The sequence below is a fragment of the Anoplopoma fimbria genome, chromosome 13 (genome assembly GCF_027596085.1).
Source record: "Anoplopoma fimbria isolate UVic2021 breed Golden Eagle Sablefish chromosome 13, Afim_UVic_2022, whole genome shotgun sequence".
NCBI classification, from domain to species: Eukaryota; Metazoa; Chordata; class Actinopteri; order Perciformes; family Anoplopomatidae; genus Anoplopoma; species Anoplopoma fimbria.
In genome coordinates, this window is record NC_072461.1 from 18,372,565 (window position 1) to 18,390,298 (window position 17,734).

General features: G+C 42.3%; 1 protein-coding gene across 1 annotated transcript; it reads left to right on the forward strand.

The window, feature by feature from the left end:
- The first annotated feature begins 3,442 nt into the window (after window positions 1-3,442).
- lrrc75ba (leucine rich repeat containing 75Ba) lies at window positions 3,443-15,366 on the forward strand. The gene is made up of 4 exons (XM_054611652.1): window positions 3,443-3,724; window positions 6,485-6,613; window positions 8,266-8,378; window positions 14,760-15,366. Exons 1-4 carry the CDS (start codon window positions 3,443-3,445, stop codon window positions 15,364-15,366), a joined length of 1,131 nt encoding a protein of 376 aa, XP_054467627.1.
- Window positions 15,367-17,734: the final 2,368 nt, after the last annotated feature.

Consider the following 17,734-nt stretch of genomic DNA (forward strand, 5'->3'; position numbering starts at 1 on the left):
CTAAGTGCTTTTGAATTCTCCTTCACCTTTCCTTGACCCATCGATTTTTTTCCATAGAGGTCAAGGAAAAGTAATTAGGAAAAGACAAAGAATGTGATTTTTTTAATTTGACCATAGCCATAAAAAGAAAGGTACATAGAGGAAGATGGGGGCAAAGGTCATGTAAGCTTTCCTCTGTAACGTTTGATCTCTTGGAACTATTAGCCAGGAAGCGATAAGGTTTGAAATTCTTGCACATTCCATTAATTTTTTTTAATTAGACGTAATTTTTTGGATGATAGATGCCTTCCTTTTCTCACTTTGTAGTGAAACTCTTTTTGAGTTGTACTGTCTAGTCCTCTATAACCTTCCATTTCACGCTGATATATATCTGGAAGGCTATGCCAAAATGAAGGTGAGAGTGATCTGTTTGCAGATGCCAGCAGCATTCATCCCAGACTCAGGGCTCTGTGATTGGCTCAGCCGGCAGCGTTGCCATGCTCAGTAGCCGTGTCGCAGTCTATTTGGCTTATTCTGCAGGCGTCCTCTGAGCGTCTGAGAAGTCTGAGCCTGAGCCCAGAAGCGCAGGTCCAAGCCGGCATCATTGGTAACAGCAAATACCTGTCTGTGGTACCTCACCTAATCCTGCGTTCACCCTGCATGCACTCCTGTTGCTGGGCCACTCTGATAAAGCACCGTCAAAGGAGCCTGTGGGCGGCCGCTGCTGTGATTGTCTAAATCTAATCACTTTTATCCGGTTCTGGATCTTCCAGGTTCCCAGACGCTCCAAGGAGGGGAATTTATTTAATGGACAGAGTTGATTTATAGCGGAAGATGACAATTACATAGCAGTTTGTTGCAGATCACAAAAGCCTTTCCTCAGCCCTTGTGTGCACGTCACTGTCAGTGTCAAAGCACGGCAGTTGTTTTTATGAAATATCAGCTCAAGCTTGTTCACATTTTTTATCCTAGACGCATATTGATTTCATTTTGACTTTTTTCGTTCTACCCACCAGGTCGCCCTCCAGGTGTTTTCACACAATAAGAAGGAAAGGCTTGTCTGTGCCTATATACTTGGCAGCAAATCAAATCACACACTGCTGTTGTTCTTGTGTGACAGGTGAAACGCAGCCTGCAGAAACACTTGAAGCAGAGCAATGGACACAACTGAAAAGGAAGTGATGTCATGTGTTTTTATGGGTGGCTGCAGTCCTTTAATGATACGAAGTCATAGACAGAGTCGGTTGTGTGTGCTGCACCTATACGTTGTGGTTCATGGTCAGCAACCCTTAAATTAAGACAGCCCTATTGCAATGTTTTGTTGCTCACAGTTGCTCTTCATGATTTGTGTGCTATCTTGAGAATGTTGTTTCCATTGGTGTCATTTTCATATCTTACTGCCATATGTTGGTACTTTATAACCTTTCTTTTAATTGGATTTAGAACGTCTTGCCAAAAGAATGCAAATTAATCTTGCCAGCTGGCTAACCTTAGCACATTTACAGATTAATGCTTATTGACTTATCTTAATAGGTACAAAGTTAAAAACTAATCATCAAAGTTGTCTTGCGCTGAGGTTGCAGATTGCAACCAAATTAAACTTCTCCTGTGTGCCAAGCCCGTAAGGAGTAGAACTACGGCGGCTGATGTAAAACGTTAATGTCCCAATCTAGAGCAGTGCTTGGTTTGTCTGTTCTGGGCTTCAGTAGAAACACAAAGAGAAATGTTTTTTAAAGAATGGGCAAAATTTAAGCAGCAGAGGCCGGGGTATTCTGATTTGAGTCCGTAGTTTGGGTCAAGCTCCTAAAAACTAGGATCATACAATTCCCACCACTCAACCCAGTGACGTCTTTCATGAGCTTCTTTAGCCCACGTCTCTCAAACCTCCAGTTTGAATCACAAGTTTTCTCTTAAAATGTTTAGGTCCCAATCACAAGCCGAGATGACATCATCCTTATGACATCATCTGGGCTGTTTTTCTCCCTCCAGAGCCACAGAGGATATTATACAGCTGTTTGTACAGACTGAGTATACCTTTGTTATCATCTCACAACCCCTCAGATAGGGATCCCAGATAGGGAACACGGCTCTGTCCAGTTGTTGTAGCACTCAGACATTGGATTCTCACTTTCCTTTAATAGCATTGAGTGCACTGATGATCCTTTTGGATAAATATATATTTTCATTACCAACTTTAACCAAAATGTCCCTTCACAATCTAACAACATAAGAGCAGGAAATACATTTATGTCTAGCATGTGTTTTGAGAATAGGTTATTTCATCAGCATTGCCTCGAGAGTCAAAATTTTGACAAAACCAATTAATAGCATGGTGAGAATTCATTAAATGAACGGCGCCAGACTATCATAATTACAGGGAAGATACAGTGGTGCTGCAAGGGGAAAACTTAATAAGAGAGTGTAAACATGTCATATCTGATAATAAGGTAAAATTAGTATCAAAGTCCTTCAAGTCACAATGATGGGTAATACAAATAGAAACATTACAAATCTCCATTAAATACGACTGAATTCCAGGAAGAATAAAAGCTATGTTTATGTGTAGGCTACAGTAACATTTCATTTTCTAAAGTGCAGGAGAAGTTGTTGTGATGTCTCTTGACAGAGAGCTGGCTCTTGTGTAGCAGGATGCTTATTTCGTTCTCCCATCAATGACCCTTCCTGGGACCAAGATAGTAATTCATACGACAGAAACACACTCTGGGACATCGGGACGTTGGTGAAAGAATGACAGTGACTTAGTGGAGTTGTGGCAAGTGCAAACAGGGTTTGACAGCTGGTGCATTGGCTAAGTGACAACAGGATTGGAAAAGAGAAAAAATCATATTGGTACTGTGCCAATGACAAATTATTGGGAAACTGGATGAATAAGAAACAAGAGTCTTTACAAGCTGAAACTGTAGTGACTTGTTTGTGCATGTCTCGCATGATGTAACAACATTGACTTATTTTATTATTTTTTTACACTCCCTTGTAGCTGCTTGTAGCAGAGTGGAGTTTCAAGCCTTGGAGGAGAGAGATGCGTAACGGGCACGGGATGCTGTGATTGGTCGGACGCTCCACGTTGCTCCAACCTAAACAGCAGCGTAAAAAAAGGAGGCAGCCGGAGGATGAAGCAGCCGGAGCATCCTCAGCATCCGAGCCAAGAGCACGTAGCCCGAGGTCGGGGGGCGGGGGGAAGAAATCAAAATAGCAATGTGTGCCGGGTGCATGAGAGAGTGGTGATAAATTAAGACTGTCGGAGGTTTTGCGCCGGATCAACGCAGCTACGCAGCGCCAGACAACACGGCGCTGTTTCCACCCTCCACCACCGAGGAGCATCTTACAAAACCGGGGCTGATCATGGGTTTGTCCTCTTTTGTAATATTTATTGTCTGAGCTGCAACACAAAACGCCGCCCGCATCTTTAGTAAAAAAAAAAAACAACAACAACAACAACACCATGGGCTCCAGACTGAGCAGGCAGAGCAGCCTGGACAATGAGAATTTCTCCAAAAAGCGACGCAAGCTTGCAGACGGCTCCGGAGAGAGCGACAGGAGCAGCCGAGGCGGAGGGGACTTTTTGTTTGCGCTGATGCTGAAATCAGACAAGCTGCCCGGGATGCTGCGGAGGACCAACCACAGCCCGTACATCAGGAGAGTGGCGTGGATCAAAGAGATCCAGAAGCTGCTCCGTGACCGCAGGATAGAGCAGGCAACCGACGTGCTCAAATTACTGAGGAAGGTAAGATAGATGACCTCTTGGAGGTCAGACCTGTTTACATACTGTAGCCTACTTGTTCAAGCCAGCACTGATGCTCACGCAGCCGTACATCCTCCAAAACACCCCAAAGCAACAGATGAGAACAAGCAGGAGATGTGATTGCACTTTGGTGTGTGCTGCATGTCCCTAAATCGTGCAGTTCCACAGGTGTTTTAATTCCTTCCTGCAGGTTCTTAGCCTCTGACCTCTGACCTTTGACCCCAGCCCTCCTCACCCCTCTTTGCCCCCTTGAGGTGACTCTGCCACTTCCAGAAGCATTTGTTTTGTTTTTATAGAAAGTAGGCCGCTGGCAGAGCGTCGCACCTGTGACACGCTGTTTCAGTGGCTGACAGTTTGTGACTCACCACATTGTTCACTCTCACTGAGAGTAACCGTGCTCAATGTTGTCATTTGATTTGACGCAATGACCTGCACTGTAAATTATCAAATGGCCAACCAACAAACGGCCATTGCATTATCCCGACATTTCATTGCCTGTGGATGGGATCAACAAACTCAAATAGAGCCAAAACACATCCTTCACCACCCTCTCTAAATCGGCCCTTGTTTCCCTCCACTACAGCCGGAGTCTCAGCTCTCCTTAAGGCTATTCTAACGTTCCCATTAGAGAGACCTGCCCCCTCCATCCCTCTCCACTACAAATGTGTCTGTCTCTCTCTCTCTGTCTCCCTCTATCTCTTTTTCCTCTCGGTAATGGCCTGTGGTCCAGCAGCAACAATGTAAGCCCTGGAGTCCTGTGTTCCACCGTACAAAATAGGATTCTTCTCATAAAGCTTTTATTAACTAGGCCTATAAAAAGGTCACAGAGATAAAAATATAGACTGCTGTCATTACTTTGATAGTGTCTTTGTTGTGCACGTGCTATAGTCATGTGAAAACCTTGTGATGTTAGGTGATATTCTTTTTGCTAATGTTTTTTTGCTTTTTGCCTGAGGAAAAATCTCTAAAACCCAGAGGCATAACCACAGTTGTTTTAAAGATCTCTTGTAGCAGTATATTTAATGCAGTCTTCTCTTGACCGTGACTGTACTTATAAGTAGGTAATGCCGTTGTCGTGACCTGGAATATGTTACACAAAGTCTAGCTCCACTATACAGAGTAAAAAAGCTTGGATCTTAATTAGAGGTTTGTTTTCAAAGCTGTCTCTTCACCGGCTGTGGGATATGTAGCAATAAACGCTTGTAGAAAAATATGTAGGTGTATTGAAGATGTGACAGCGAGCCCTGGTGATATCATTTGTTTTCCTGACCTCAGGCGCCCCTCTGTCTTTTAGCTGTCGGCCAATCCTGTGTTAATCACCACGAAGCCTCGACACAGGAGAGAGTAGAACGTCCTTAATCAAGCCGAGGAGATAAAGTGGCTGGCCTCGGGTCCATGACAGCCACGTCACAGGGGACATGGGCTCGCTCCTTCCAAATGAGATCCACTTTCATTAAATAAGCCTTGCTTTATCTTTACACCCAGCATGGCAGACAGATATCTGAGAGATTCTGTTCTCCGAACTCAAAGGGAATTCGTGGCAGATTTAGATGGCGTGTGTAACAGTGAGCTCTGCTCCAGATCTGACAAAAGATGTGAGCTCCGCTGCAGATATGGGGAAGGATTCATGGTTTCACACAACGCTCGTACATGACAATTGATCGTGTCTAAACTCAGAAGAGAGATATTTTTATACCTTGTTTCTCAGAAGGGCAGAAACAGCTTCTCCCCCGCTTGGGTCCAGTCTGTTTACTGTTGCCCTTGTTAAAAGGGGAGCCAGTAATGTGGAGCTGCCAGCCTCCCACTCAAGATGTCTACTACAATCAATGCCGATTGTCTTGGTGAGAAAAGACCGCGTGTGCGTCTGGATGCAGGCGTGTGCACACTCCACGCTTGCTTCTCTCATTAAAGTTGCATGGGCTGTACAAGTGCTTGTCATAGTTTGCCTCGTTAGGACCTTGGGGAAGGACGTGTTGATGATGGCAGATTACACTTCAGTTCACACAGCTGCACCACTGACTGTTCCTCGTCTCGCCACACTCAAAAGGTCATCAGAAATATCCTTTATTTTCAGTTGGTTTGATTTGTTTTTTTCACAGCAGAGCCTTTTGGATTTGTCATAGTTATGAGTAAGCTGCAATGACAGCTGTCAGTTCTGACCTCTTTGCAGATTTATTCATGTGCTGCATAAACTTTTGAATCACATTTACTCCCACAGCCATATTTCTAGGAGGCAAAAGAAATTATTAAACCAAGAATTGTGTTTAGAGAGATACAGCCAGGGGATTAAATGCGTTTTTGAGATTTTCAAAGAGGGTATGGTGAGATCAGGGATAGTAGAACAGTCTCATCTCATAGTGGAGCATGCATATTCCTGAAAGTATGGAAAGATTACTTCAAAAACCACATTGCAAACTGTTGGTGCTGTGGCATGTTAGGATATGTGTGGCTTGATGCCATGGTGTTATTATATATGCCAAAACGCAGCGTTCCTTGCGACTCCCCCTAGATCTCCTACTGTAGATGAAAAAGCTCCTGTCTCCTTTAATGAATATTTAAAACAAAACACTTCTTTTATCTTTCCATCTCAAGTCACATTGCCCTTGGAACAGCAAGGCCCCGTTTCCATCACTAATGCATTTTTTTCCCCAGGTCCAAAGTCACACTTTTAGATACCTGACTATAATTATCGCAGGATGTTTCTTATGATTTTCACCTTGCTCATGTTGTCTGCTTTGGTAGGATCTTGGTTTGGAAGGCACCTCGCTCAACGACATCTTATACAAAAACGCCGCCTTCCTCAACCTGGTGGACCCGATCTCACACGAGCTGCTGCTCAGCCTGGCTCGAGAGATGCAGTGTCCTAAGAAGGTAAGTTTACTTTGTTCTGCCTTTGCGTTACACACGCTGAGTATCCACACAGATCCAGCTTGAAATTGGTATTCAGCAAAACAAAGCTTTCGCCTAAAAATACTTCCCCCAATGGTTTCCTTTTGTTAAGCAAGATCAATGAAAATGAAATCTGAGGATGTTATCCATTTGCATTTCTAGAGACGGATGGTTAAAAGAAACCCTGCAGACACATGTCTAGTGTGTAGTGTGTCTGCAGCCTACTTATGAACAGCTAGATATATGAACATATATTTAATATGAATCCTAGATGTTTATGGTTCTCTTATTTTCCTTCTGCCGTTTGGTTCAAATCACTTTGTGGAAGAACGTCTTGAGATCTCCTTCCTGTCACAGTCATTTTCATATTCAGATTCTTGTATTTTGGGTTTCTGTCTTTAAGTCCCACATTCGAAAACTTCCCAGGCTGCTCCAGCTGGCTAGGTAGATCATTTTGGGGCACCTTTGCAAAGGTTGTTCTTAATGGATGGGAGGAGATACTCAGATGGAGGGGTGTTATAAGTCCAGCCCCTTCCGATGGACCAAAATAGGATGTCATTTTGGAAAGATTATGTAAGTTTTTTTTGGAACTCATTTGCATTGTGCCATGAATTACACATAGAATGTTTGTCAATTTAAAAGATAATTTCGCACTTAAGGAAAGTCTAATTTTGTACAAAACTCTGAAAATATGCAATAAGAGAGACTGCACACCACAAATTGGAGTTACTGATGTCCCTCGCTGAACCTACGATTCCCGTGTGTTTCGTACCGGGTTGTAGTCACAAAGATTCGCTAGATAACAACACATGTAGATGTAGTTCACTGAGCAATTCACACAACACTAAAAGGTACCACCACAAGTGATTTTTTTGACTATTAAAATTATCTTTTAAATTGACAAACATCATGTGTGTAATTAATGGCACAACACAAATGGGCTCAAAAAAAGTTTGTGTTTGACATATGTTTGGGAAAATATGGTCCGAAGGCGAGGGAACTGGGTTGACTTATTTCAGTTACCCAAATATATTTACATTTGCACTGAAAAGGTCAGTTTTGCATGATATCTCCCCTTTATCTGCAAAATTACAAGTGATAAGGAATCAAATGATCTAGCACATTAAATAAAAAAGCTGTGTTTTGTGCACAGAAAGAAATGAATTGCTCAGTATGTCTTAAGAACCAACAGTGAATGCATAATTATTTTGATGTAGCCAGTGGCCACCAGCAGCCACATTATGGCTAATGAACTGAAATAACCCGTGTTTACCAGTGACTTTTTAAAATCCTGTGCACTTCCTGTGTTTTGCCCCACCGATGCACACCGCATGTGATTAGATTTTCTTGCTCCAACAAGGCAGGTAAATTGTGTTTTATTCAGGAGTAGCTCAAAGCGCCCCAAATAATAACAAACCTTTCTGTTCATGTGAAAGCTTTTATGGTTACAGGTGGTTACGTTTTAGAAAATGGGGGAAACTCAAAGGCCAGAAAGTGTGAAATAATGCATAGCAAGGATGTTTCCTCTTGAACGCACAAGCACAAAATCTCATTTTGAAAGCTGCTGTGTCACTACTGTTGGTCTCTCTTTGTTCCGAATACCATTTTTATTATCTTTCTGCACTGTTCTACAGGATGCAGACACCATAAAGTCTTCTGATAAGATTTGCAGACAGCTGATCTACCACCTGACCCCGCACTCAAAGTGGCTGAGGCAGAGCATGTCCAGACGGAAATCCCAGGCCTGGTAAGCCCTTCTGTCCAGACACCCAGTCTGTAATAAATCTGCAGCTACGCACAACAGAGAGCAGGGCTCGGCTCCATGTCGAGCTGTAGAGATTTCCATCTTTCTAGCTGTCATTGAACTAGGACGGAGCTGGCCACAGGCTGACCTGGTGGGAACGCCATGGTTACCACAGCTGTCAGTCATCTTTCTTTTTCAAGTGCTGAGGTCCGTGCAGTGGACATACGTTGCCACTGGCCTCTCTCTCTCTCTCTCTCTCTCTCTCTCTCTCTCTCTCTCTTCAAAAGTGGCATAGCAACAAATCTGCCCATCTGTTTGCTTAAGAAAAGCTGGGAGGGTTGTATTATAATGTAATTATGCTCCTCTTCATGAAAGACTAAATTCCTTTTGATGTGCAAATTATGCACAGAGAATTATCCTGTGTACAAATAGTTTTTTGTGTGCCCACCCAGGTGTTGGTTCGTAATCCTATTCATAAACTGGCTATCATAATTCTTTCTCATGTAATTGCTTTTTCTACAGCCTACTAGACGCCGCATATAATGCATTCATTTTCCGAAGATGAAAATAATCTCACTATGGAGAAGACAATAGGAACACAGTGGGATGATACAGGTTCATTATGTGTCAGTCTGAGGTATTAACACACAGTATCAGAGGACAGGGAAGACATATTTGCAGGGATCTGTCGGGACACAATTTATAAACCGCACAAACAGGGGCTTTGTGGCGCTCATGGATGTTTAATTCAGCCCAGAAGAGGAAAGACACAAGATTTAACTGACATTTATAGCGTCTCTGAAAATGTGTAGATACATACGATTGCTTCATTCCTAACTGAGGGTGCTTTTTTTTTTTTTACTTAGTGATGTTGTTGGCTTCGTGAACCTTCAGATGGAGAGAGAGAGAGAGAGAGAGAGAGAGTCTGACACTGGCTGAGACAGCAGGGGCAACATGAATCATTAAAACAAAAATCCACCCTAAAACAGAATATTAATAGTCCACAGAATATGCTGTGAGCTCTGACAGCTTCGCCTGTCGTTGACTAGAAATACCTGTCACAGCTAGAAAGAGACGAGACAGGGCCAGGCTGCCGCGTACTGTGAGACTGGAGAGACTTTTTTTCTGCTTCAGCACTTTAATAAAAGCAGCCATGTAATAATTTAAATTCTGACAAAAATATTCCCTGGCTGCACAGTAAGTTTTCCATTTATTGATATGAAAGAGTGCATTTCAGCTCAGGTCGTAGTGTATGGTATTGCAGTGTGGTCCCGTAGTGTTGGAAATGTTCAGATAATGTTGGTGTTTAAGAAACAGTTTGACTTTTTGGGAAATAGACTTATTTATTTTTCTTGTCTAAAGTAAGAGAAGATCAATGAGTCTCATATCTGTTCTGTAAATATGAAGCTACATCCACAAGACGGTTAGCTAAGCTTAGCATAAAGACTGGAAATTAGGCTAGCTGGCTCTGTCCGAAGGTAACAAAATCTGCCTACCAGCACCTGTAAAGCTCACTAAATAACACAAATATCTGGTTTCCATAGGTTTTCTACTTTCCAACAGAGCCAGGCTGCTGTTTCCTCCCGTATCCAGTCGTTGTGCTAAGCTAACCGCCTCCTGACTGTAAATTCATACTTAGCGCACAGACATGAGAGTGGTATCCATCTCTTCATCTAATTCTCTCTAAACAAAATAGATAAAGCGATTTCCCCAAATATTGAATTATTCTTGCATTCAATAAGTATTCGAATGTCCACATTTATAAGAAAGTATTGTTTTAGGGTGTATTTTATTCCCCCTTTAACTTCCATCTTTGTGCAGGCAAACTGCCCTCATCTGTGCAAAAATGCAACAATCCAACCTCTGAGAGATTTCTCTGTTCTCAGAGGAAACAGAAACAGCTCAGTCCAATTTAAAGCCACCGGATTGTTCATCCCTTCATTATCCAGCATTAGCACAGAACATTGGCCGTTCTCAAGACTGCACACATATTTCTGACTGAAATGCCTCACTGAATTAATGTCTGAACCTCACTAATCATCCTGTTAATCTATCTAACTAGTTTATTTGGGTTTTGCTATAAATGTTGGAAACAGCGACCCAGAAATATTGCCGAGGCGCTCCCACCTTAAGGGTAATTTAATGTGAGCGTTTAAAAATCAGAACCACTTTTGTGACCTTTTTTCTCTTCAGCTTCCATACCACTATCTTCCTTTCTCATCAGCCTTTTCTGACCATGTAATTACTTTGTTCCATTGCCATCTAAACGCTCAGAAACAAAATAACTAAAACTACCCTTTACTAGCTCCTGCCCTTTTTAGTTTCCACATCACCTATTCTCATTTTCACTAATAAACGTTGAGCATTGTAGCATAAAAGGCATGTTTAAGCTTCCTCCAGGGCCCTTTAGTAATTTTACTGAGTGATTCACCTTCAGGAAAATACAGAATAAAATACAGAAAGGACAAAGTGGTCAGTCCAGCTCCTCAGGATGTGCCTTGGACCAAAACATCAAACAAAAAGATATGGGGGCGATATTTATGATTATTGATACTGTGAATTGTGAGGTTGGAGTCCCTGCACCATGAAGGACAATGCAGTAGTGTGAGTGTGTCTGTGTGTAACTGTAGCACACTCCTCTATAGTCTTAGGTATATAATGCATCATCAAATGAATTCAAAATCTAAATGAAATGTCAGTGAGCAGATGTGATTAGACTGCTCATCTCGTGTCTCTGCTACACAGTTTAGCTTCAGCCATCAGAGGGCTAATATTAATAATAGAGCAAACCGTAAATGACTCTGCAGAAAACAAAAAGACACGAGCAATGCAATAGAAGCCTGCGGGGGAAAGCAAGGGGCAAATAAACTCCTGGAAATGACTCATTTAAAGTTTAAATTCCACCCACCAACTTGTCAACAAATGCATTTAATATTTAACATTCTTTTCTTATTTTTCAAAATAACATTTCCCCACATCTCAATTAGCTTCAAATAACACTCCAGTTATACATATTCATGTAAATAAATAACATTTACGCCGACTGAATTTAAATGCTGCCTCATTATATTAAATCAATGACACACAGAGACTGATGAGCCACACGTCGAGACAAGAGACGCACTGTGCTTCCTCAGTGTTTAAGCGGGAATACCTAGACAGCTTAATTTTACACATCACATTAATTGATAATTTAATGGATTATCGATGGATATTTTTTAAGAATTCATGATATTGTATGTAGATTTACTAGCATCCACTATTACTAAAATGTTGATGTCATTTGTGATTTTACTGGCTTCAATTCAGCAGTTATTGTGGTCCACGGAGGAACTATTTCTCTCTGCGTGCTGCTTAGGACATCTACTTACCAACATATATTAAATGTGATTTTTCTTCATACACATGTATTCTTTTTTTTTATCTCTTCTTATCGCTTACCTATGACCAATTTCTAACATTAAAACAGAACCCCGTTGCCAGAGTTCTTGCTGATGTAAAGACGGCAAAATTCAGTGACACCCTTGTTTTCTGGTGTCAGATTAATCTGGAGGAAAGATGAAAGAGTCTTCCGGAGAGGACGACTTAGACATCCATTTTTCCTGAGCTCAAAATGATGAGCCTGTATGACAAAGGAAGTAGTTGTGTGATGAAAACCCATTCACACCTGGAAGGGAGCCACTGCCAGGCTGCAGCCATTAGGACTTCTGTGCCTCTGGAGAAGTTGAGGGCTCTGTCATATAAAAGGCCAGACAATAGAGAGGGGGAGGGCTGTGCTTCACAAGACTTTGATAAAGATAGATCAGTCTTGATAAATGTCTTATCTCGTAGATTTTGTGCTCAACGGCTGATTAAATTCCCTTTAGCTCCCTTTTTTTGTCTGCATGAGTGGGGTTTACACTTTGAAATGTTCCAAATCATGACGTTTGTGCTCTTCATCCAACACCTGCTTCCAAATTGAAGCAGTCCATGCTGCTCAGGGCACATCCATTTTCAACGGGACCAAAAAACACTAAAGCATGACAAGTGACAGGTACTGCAGTGGATGTCAGAGTAAATCACTGGGCGCTGGAGGATGTTATAATTCACTCTGACACCGAATCAGTGTTACAGGCCACTTCAGTAACAGCTCAAGTTAAAGACAACACATCCCTTGCCCTTTTGGAAACAAAAGGCCATGGGGAAGGAGTGTTGTAAATAATGCACAAATATTTTCAGCTGCAATGTAGAGCAATAGTTTACGCTGCAGAAAAGAGTATTACTTGTGCTCACATTCATCCTCAAATCCTGCTCGTGTTACACCATATCCTCAAAGGGCTTTAAGGTTTACAAAACCTTGTGCTATGACTTCATGTACCAAAACACACAGATCTCCTGCACATATCAATCCCTACTCACACACTGAATACAGTTTTTTCTTCCATGACTGTCATTTACTTTACAAATCACCTCAATATACTGCGCAAAAATCATCCATATAAAACAAGAAAGCTGCCTAGTGCACAATCTTCTAAAATTTTTATTTTAATAATGGAAAGTGGTTCTTATTGTATAATCAGCATTGAAATACACACTGGTAAATAATCAGCTTTTATATTTTAAAAACAAAATGTGTGCTTAACTGAAGCATGAGTCATGATGATGAAATAAAAAATTGATGAAGTCACAATGTGTTTATGTGAACACTATTGGATCATTAGTTAATGGGGTTGATGTTAATTCAGTTACTTCACATATTCAGTTATATGCTGCCAAATTAGCTGGAATCCAGTTACATAGAAAAGGGCATCATCCTCTATGTAAGCAGAACAATGCCTTCTCTCAAAAACACTGTATTTGAAACTGTTTTCATCAAACTGGTAGACAGATGAAAACATATACATGTTGCTGCACAACCCAACTAATCAATAGAAACAATATTATGTTATGTTGACATGCCACAATCCTATTCCTGATACCACAATTCATCTTTAATTTCTTTCTCACTTTATTCTCCTCTGATTTGTCAGCACTTGCTAATTGTTTTTGTCTTCAGTGCACCATTGTCTCCTTTGCTACACTACACTTAATTAACAAGCCACAATTATCATAAACAATTATGATAAAACAATTTTCTAAAACTCGCACGCCCTTTGCTTTCTGAAAAGGTGATGAAAAGTTTGTATGTGTTATGTAACATCATTCCAGCTCAATTGGTGGCATAGGCTATACATGAATGTATGAAGTAACTATTAGATGATCAAGTTAGGATTATAACTCTTAACAAACACATAAAGTCATAGTGACGTAATTATTTATTAATGAGGAGAAACAAGAATTCATGGTACTTTATGCATTAGTGAAGCATTACTTAGGTCTTGTAACCTGATCATAAAGTGTTACCCACAATCAAGTAAGTGCAGTAGTTACATTAGATTACATTACAGTCATTTAGCAGACGCTTTTATCCAAAGCGACTTACAATCAATAGTTTATTACATATCATTCACCCATTCACACACTGATGACAGGCTACCATGCAAGGTGCCACCATCAGACTCTAACTAACATTCATTCACATCCAGTCCACATCGATGGCAAGCCTTCAGGAGCAACTTGGGGTTAAGTGTCTTGCCCAAGGACACATCGACTGCCGAAGCCGGGTATCGAACCACCGACCCTCTGATTGGAGAACTACCTTACTCTCCACTACGCCACAGCCGCCCATATCAGAATATAACAGAAATGTTAAAATTGCTTTATTTACGCTGGCAATGTTAGGAAAATAACTCCTGTACCTGCACTACTTCAGATCTACACAAACACTAACTTGTTCCTTTTCCCTAACTTTTCACCAAATGTAACCAAACTCTGTCAACAAGTTTCCAAAACATCTTGCTAACTAAAAAAGGAGCATTATAGAAACCATGAATTCTTTGGTGGAGATAATAACATCATCTCAACAGCGCATTTCCAAAAGAATAATCTCCCTCCTTTCCGGCCTGATATATAAAGTGGCCAAGTAGCTTCTATTCAAATTTTATCTTTCTCTAAAACACATGATAGTTTATCTGTTAAGTACCAAACTGTTCTGGCCCTGTGCTGTAAGGAGCTCTGTGCTCCTGGCCGTCAAAGCTTTAAGCTCAAGCTGCTGGCTCGTTCGGATGTTTTGGCTCCTCTGTTTACACTAGTAAATCCCCATGCTGTAGTCTCTGTGTCAGCCTTCCGCTCCATGCCGGCCCAGTCACCCCCTCCTTTATACAGCACAGGAAACACAACATAAAACCATGGCCTTGTTCCCAAGTCACATGCTTTCACCCCACATCGAAAACCTTAACTGGTTTGTGTATTGTCAAAGAGTCACCTAAGTAATCTCACTCTCTTTCTCTTCACTGTCCTCAACAGTCTCAAGACAACCCTTCAGAAAAAGCTGTCCAGTGACTCCATCGACCTATCAGGCGTCGCCCTGTCCACCCGCGATGTCCGGCAAGTCGCCTTCTACCTCCAAAGCAACAGAGACAGCGTGGTGGCCGTGGACATCAGCTTCACCGAACTCCAGGACGAGAACCTGAAGATTCTCCTGCCTCTGCTCGCATCGTCGCCCAAGCTCAGCACCCTGGCTCTCAACGGTAACCGCCTCACCCTGGCCATAATCAAAGACCTCACAGAGATGCTCAAAGACCCCAAGATGTTCTCCAGCCTGGCCTGGATCGACCTGGGCAACAACGTGGATATTTTTACCATGCCTCAGCCGCTGCTGGTAGCGCTGCGCCGGCGCTGTAGCCTGAAGAGCAGTTTACCAACTATCTACGAGTACACAGAGGGTCAACCCTACTCCTACCACCTGGAGACCTCCATCGAGGAGCCCAGCCTCTACGAGGAGGAAGAAGAGGAGGAGGAAGAGGCGGAGGAAGACGAGGATGACGTGGGGAACAAGTTTGAGCTGGAGCCGTGGAGTTTAGGGGAAAAGCAGCTCTCCAAAGACTTCACCCTTCACTACTGTGAGAGGTGATGGGGTACTCTCGCTCTGAGGCTCTATCAGCTGTGGTTGAGACGTCGTCCCACAGCACTCCGTTACCTCCTTCGCCCTCTCGCCCTCACACCACGAGCCCAGTCACCCTTTGAGGCACAAGGGGAGACCAGTGCCCACATTGTCTCGTCCCAACACAGCTACCAGGCTATTCCTAACCATCTCTGAGTTAACCCACACAAGACCAAAGTGAAGTGATGACGGCCGACTTACTGTGTTGGTGGATGGTGCTCTTGGGAACAAGGTGCGGTTTCATTGGAGGGGGGCTGGAAGAGTTAATGAATCGGTGTTCTCTCTCTCTCTCTCTCTCTCTCTCTCTCTCTCCTCTCTCTCTCCCCCCTCTATCACTCTCTCTCTCTCTCTCTCTCTGATAGTGGCAGCTGAGGAGCCAATCCCAAGGAGTTTTAGATCAGTTGGTTGGATGGAGTAGTAGCATCCCGGCGGTGGCTAAAGTTGAACTCGAGTTAGTTTGGAAACAGAGGGTCCCTCTGGGTTCTCTACCAGGACTGAGACTATCTCTGGCAGGCAGGGCCTAGCTCCACATTGTGTGTTCTCTGTTAATCTCTCAACAAAAGCTATGACACAAGTTCAACAGACTATACAGCCGACGACCCGTCACGTGACGCCGGCAAAACTGCTATGTCAAGACTTTTTGCGTTTTCCCCCCCTTTCCAAATGTCCACTTGTGAATACCCACGCAGCCCTTGTGTAGAATTAAATGAGGACACAAAACATGGTTCTCTTGTGTTTCCACGGGCTATTTTTGTGCACTTTTGGTGAACAAAGCAATCTTAGAAGACAACAGGTAGGACTCAACAATGGGTAGCTGTCACTGATTGTTTTTTGATATTCACCTCTTTGTAATTATTGAGCTGTTGTAGTCATCACCACAGTGTTTCAGTGCATTTATGACACCACAGCCAAGTGTCAATATTGGCCAGCGAGCAGTGCTGCCCGTCCTACTGCCGTTTGTCTCTACAAACATGTTGTCATTTCCATTTATTGATAGCTTACTTCCGTGGCCCTGTGTTCGTTATGAGACACAGCCATGACTGTTATCTATTGGTTATAGTCTGTCTACAGTAGCACATAATGATTAAGTTAGACTGACTCAAAGCACTTTAAGGGGACTGTTTTTTTATATATATTTCCGTTTCTCCATAGCATATACTTTGTGTACATTTATAACGAGAGATATTTACAAAGGTGAAGCTGAACGCATACCTGTTTAAAGTGAAATGCTGACCATATGGGTCATGATTGTTGAAAGGATCATTGTCAAACAACATACCTGCATCACCCAGATATATAATAAATGTTTAAGTGTGTGGGTTATATGTGTTTGTAACAGTAAAATGTCTGATTACTGCTGTAATTATTTGTGTTGTTGTTTTGGTGTTTCGTCTTGTGTCCGACTCCGTAACTATAATAATGACTCTAATTATGAAACCGAACGCAATGATTTCCTCCTGTAAGCTTGAGCAGTAAACAAAAAAGAGACCTGGCTGAAGGGATTACACTTAAAAACAGGAAATAGTTCAGTAAATGTAAAGTAAACTTTTAATGTCGAATGTTCCATTTGAAGGATGGAGGGCACTGTCCAACTGGTTTGTAGTTTATGTTTCATGTGTCAACGTCAAACTCTACCTTGTAGCCGGTGTGTACTTGTCTCATGCCAATCACTGACTGCCAATAAAAGGACCAATCCCACCTGAAAAGTGATGTCTGGATTTGTTTTGTTTCAAAGATTTCCAGAATAAGTGTGATGAACTGTTGCAACGTCTGGGTCACGAGCAGAACATTCTGCTGCTGACAGAAACAAACACAGGATTTATTTTTGCAGATTAGTCTGCAAATAGGGCAATAAAAGAAATCAGCTTGGGCCGTGCTGTTTGGGATTGGTTGCTGGAAGTGCTGTACTTGTTTCAGAGCCAGCGGATCATCTGTGCCGCCGTGTGCTGTCAGGGAAATTCCTGAGCTGCCGACGTTTGCCATGGAAAGGCAGGGTGGTCATCGCATGAGGCCCGATCCATGATCCTCTCCAGGCAACCTTTTGTTTCTGCAGCCAGACATGGTAATGTGGCATTTGCACCAGGTGGTTCCTATAAGGTCAGGGCACAGTGTGACTGTCACACCCCCTGAGGTCCAAATACCATGTGATAGGGCAACAGATCACGGCCCCAAAAAACACCAGGATCTTATTATCTGACCTTTTCCCTTCAGTGTTGATTTATTTATTTTTATTTTGAGTACAATTTAAAAAATAAAATTATAAGAATAATCTTGACCTTATTGTTTGAATTAAAACATTTCCCATGCAGGCCTTTAAGCAGATACCTGAAGTGCATCT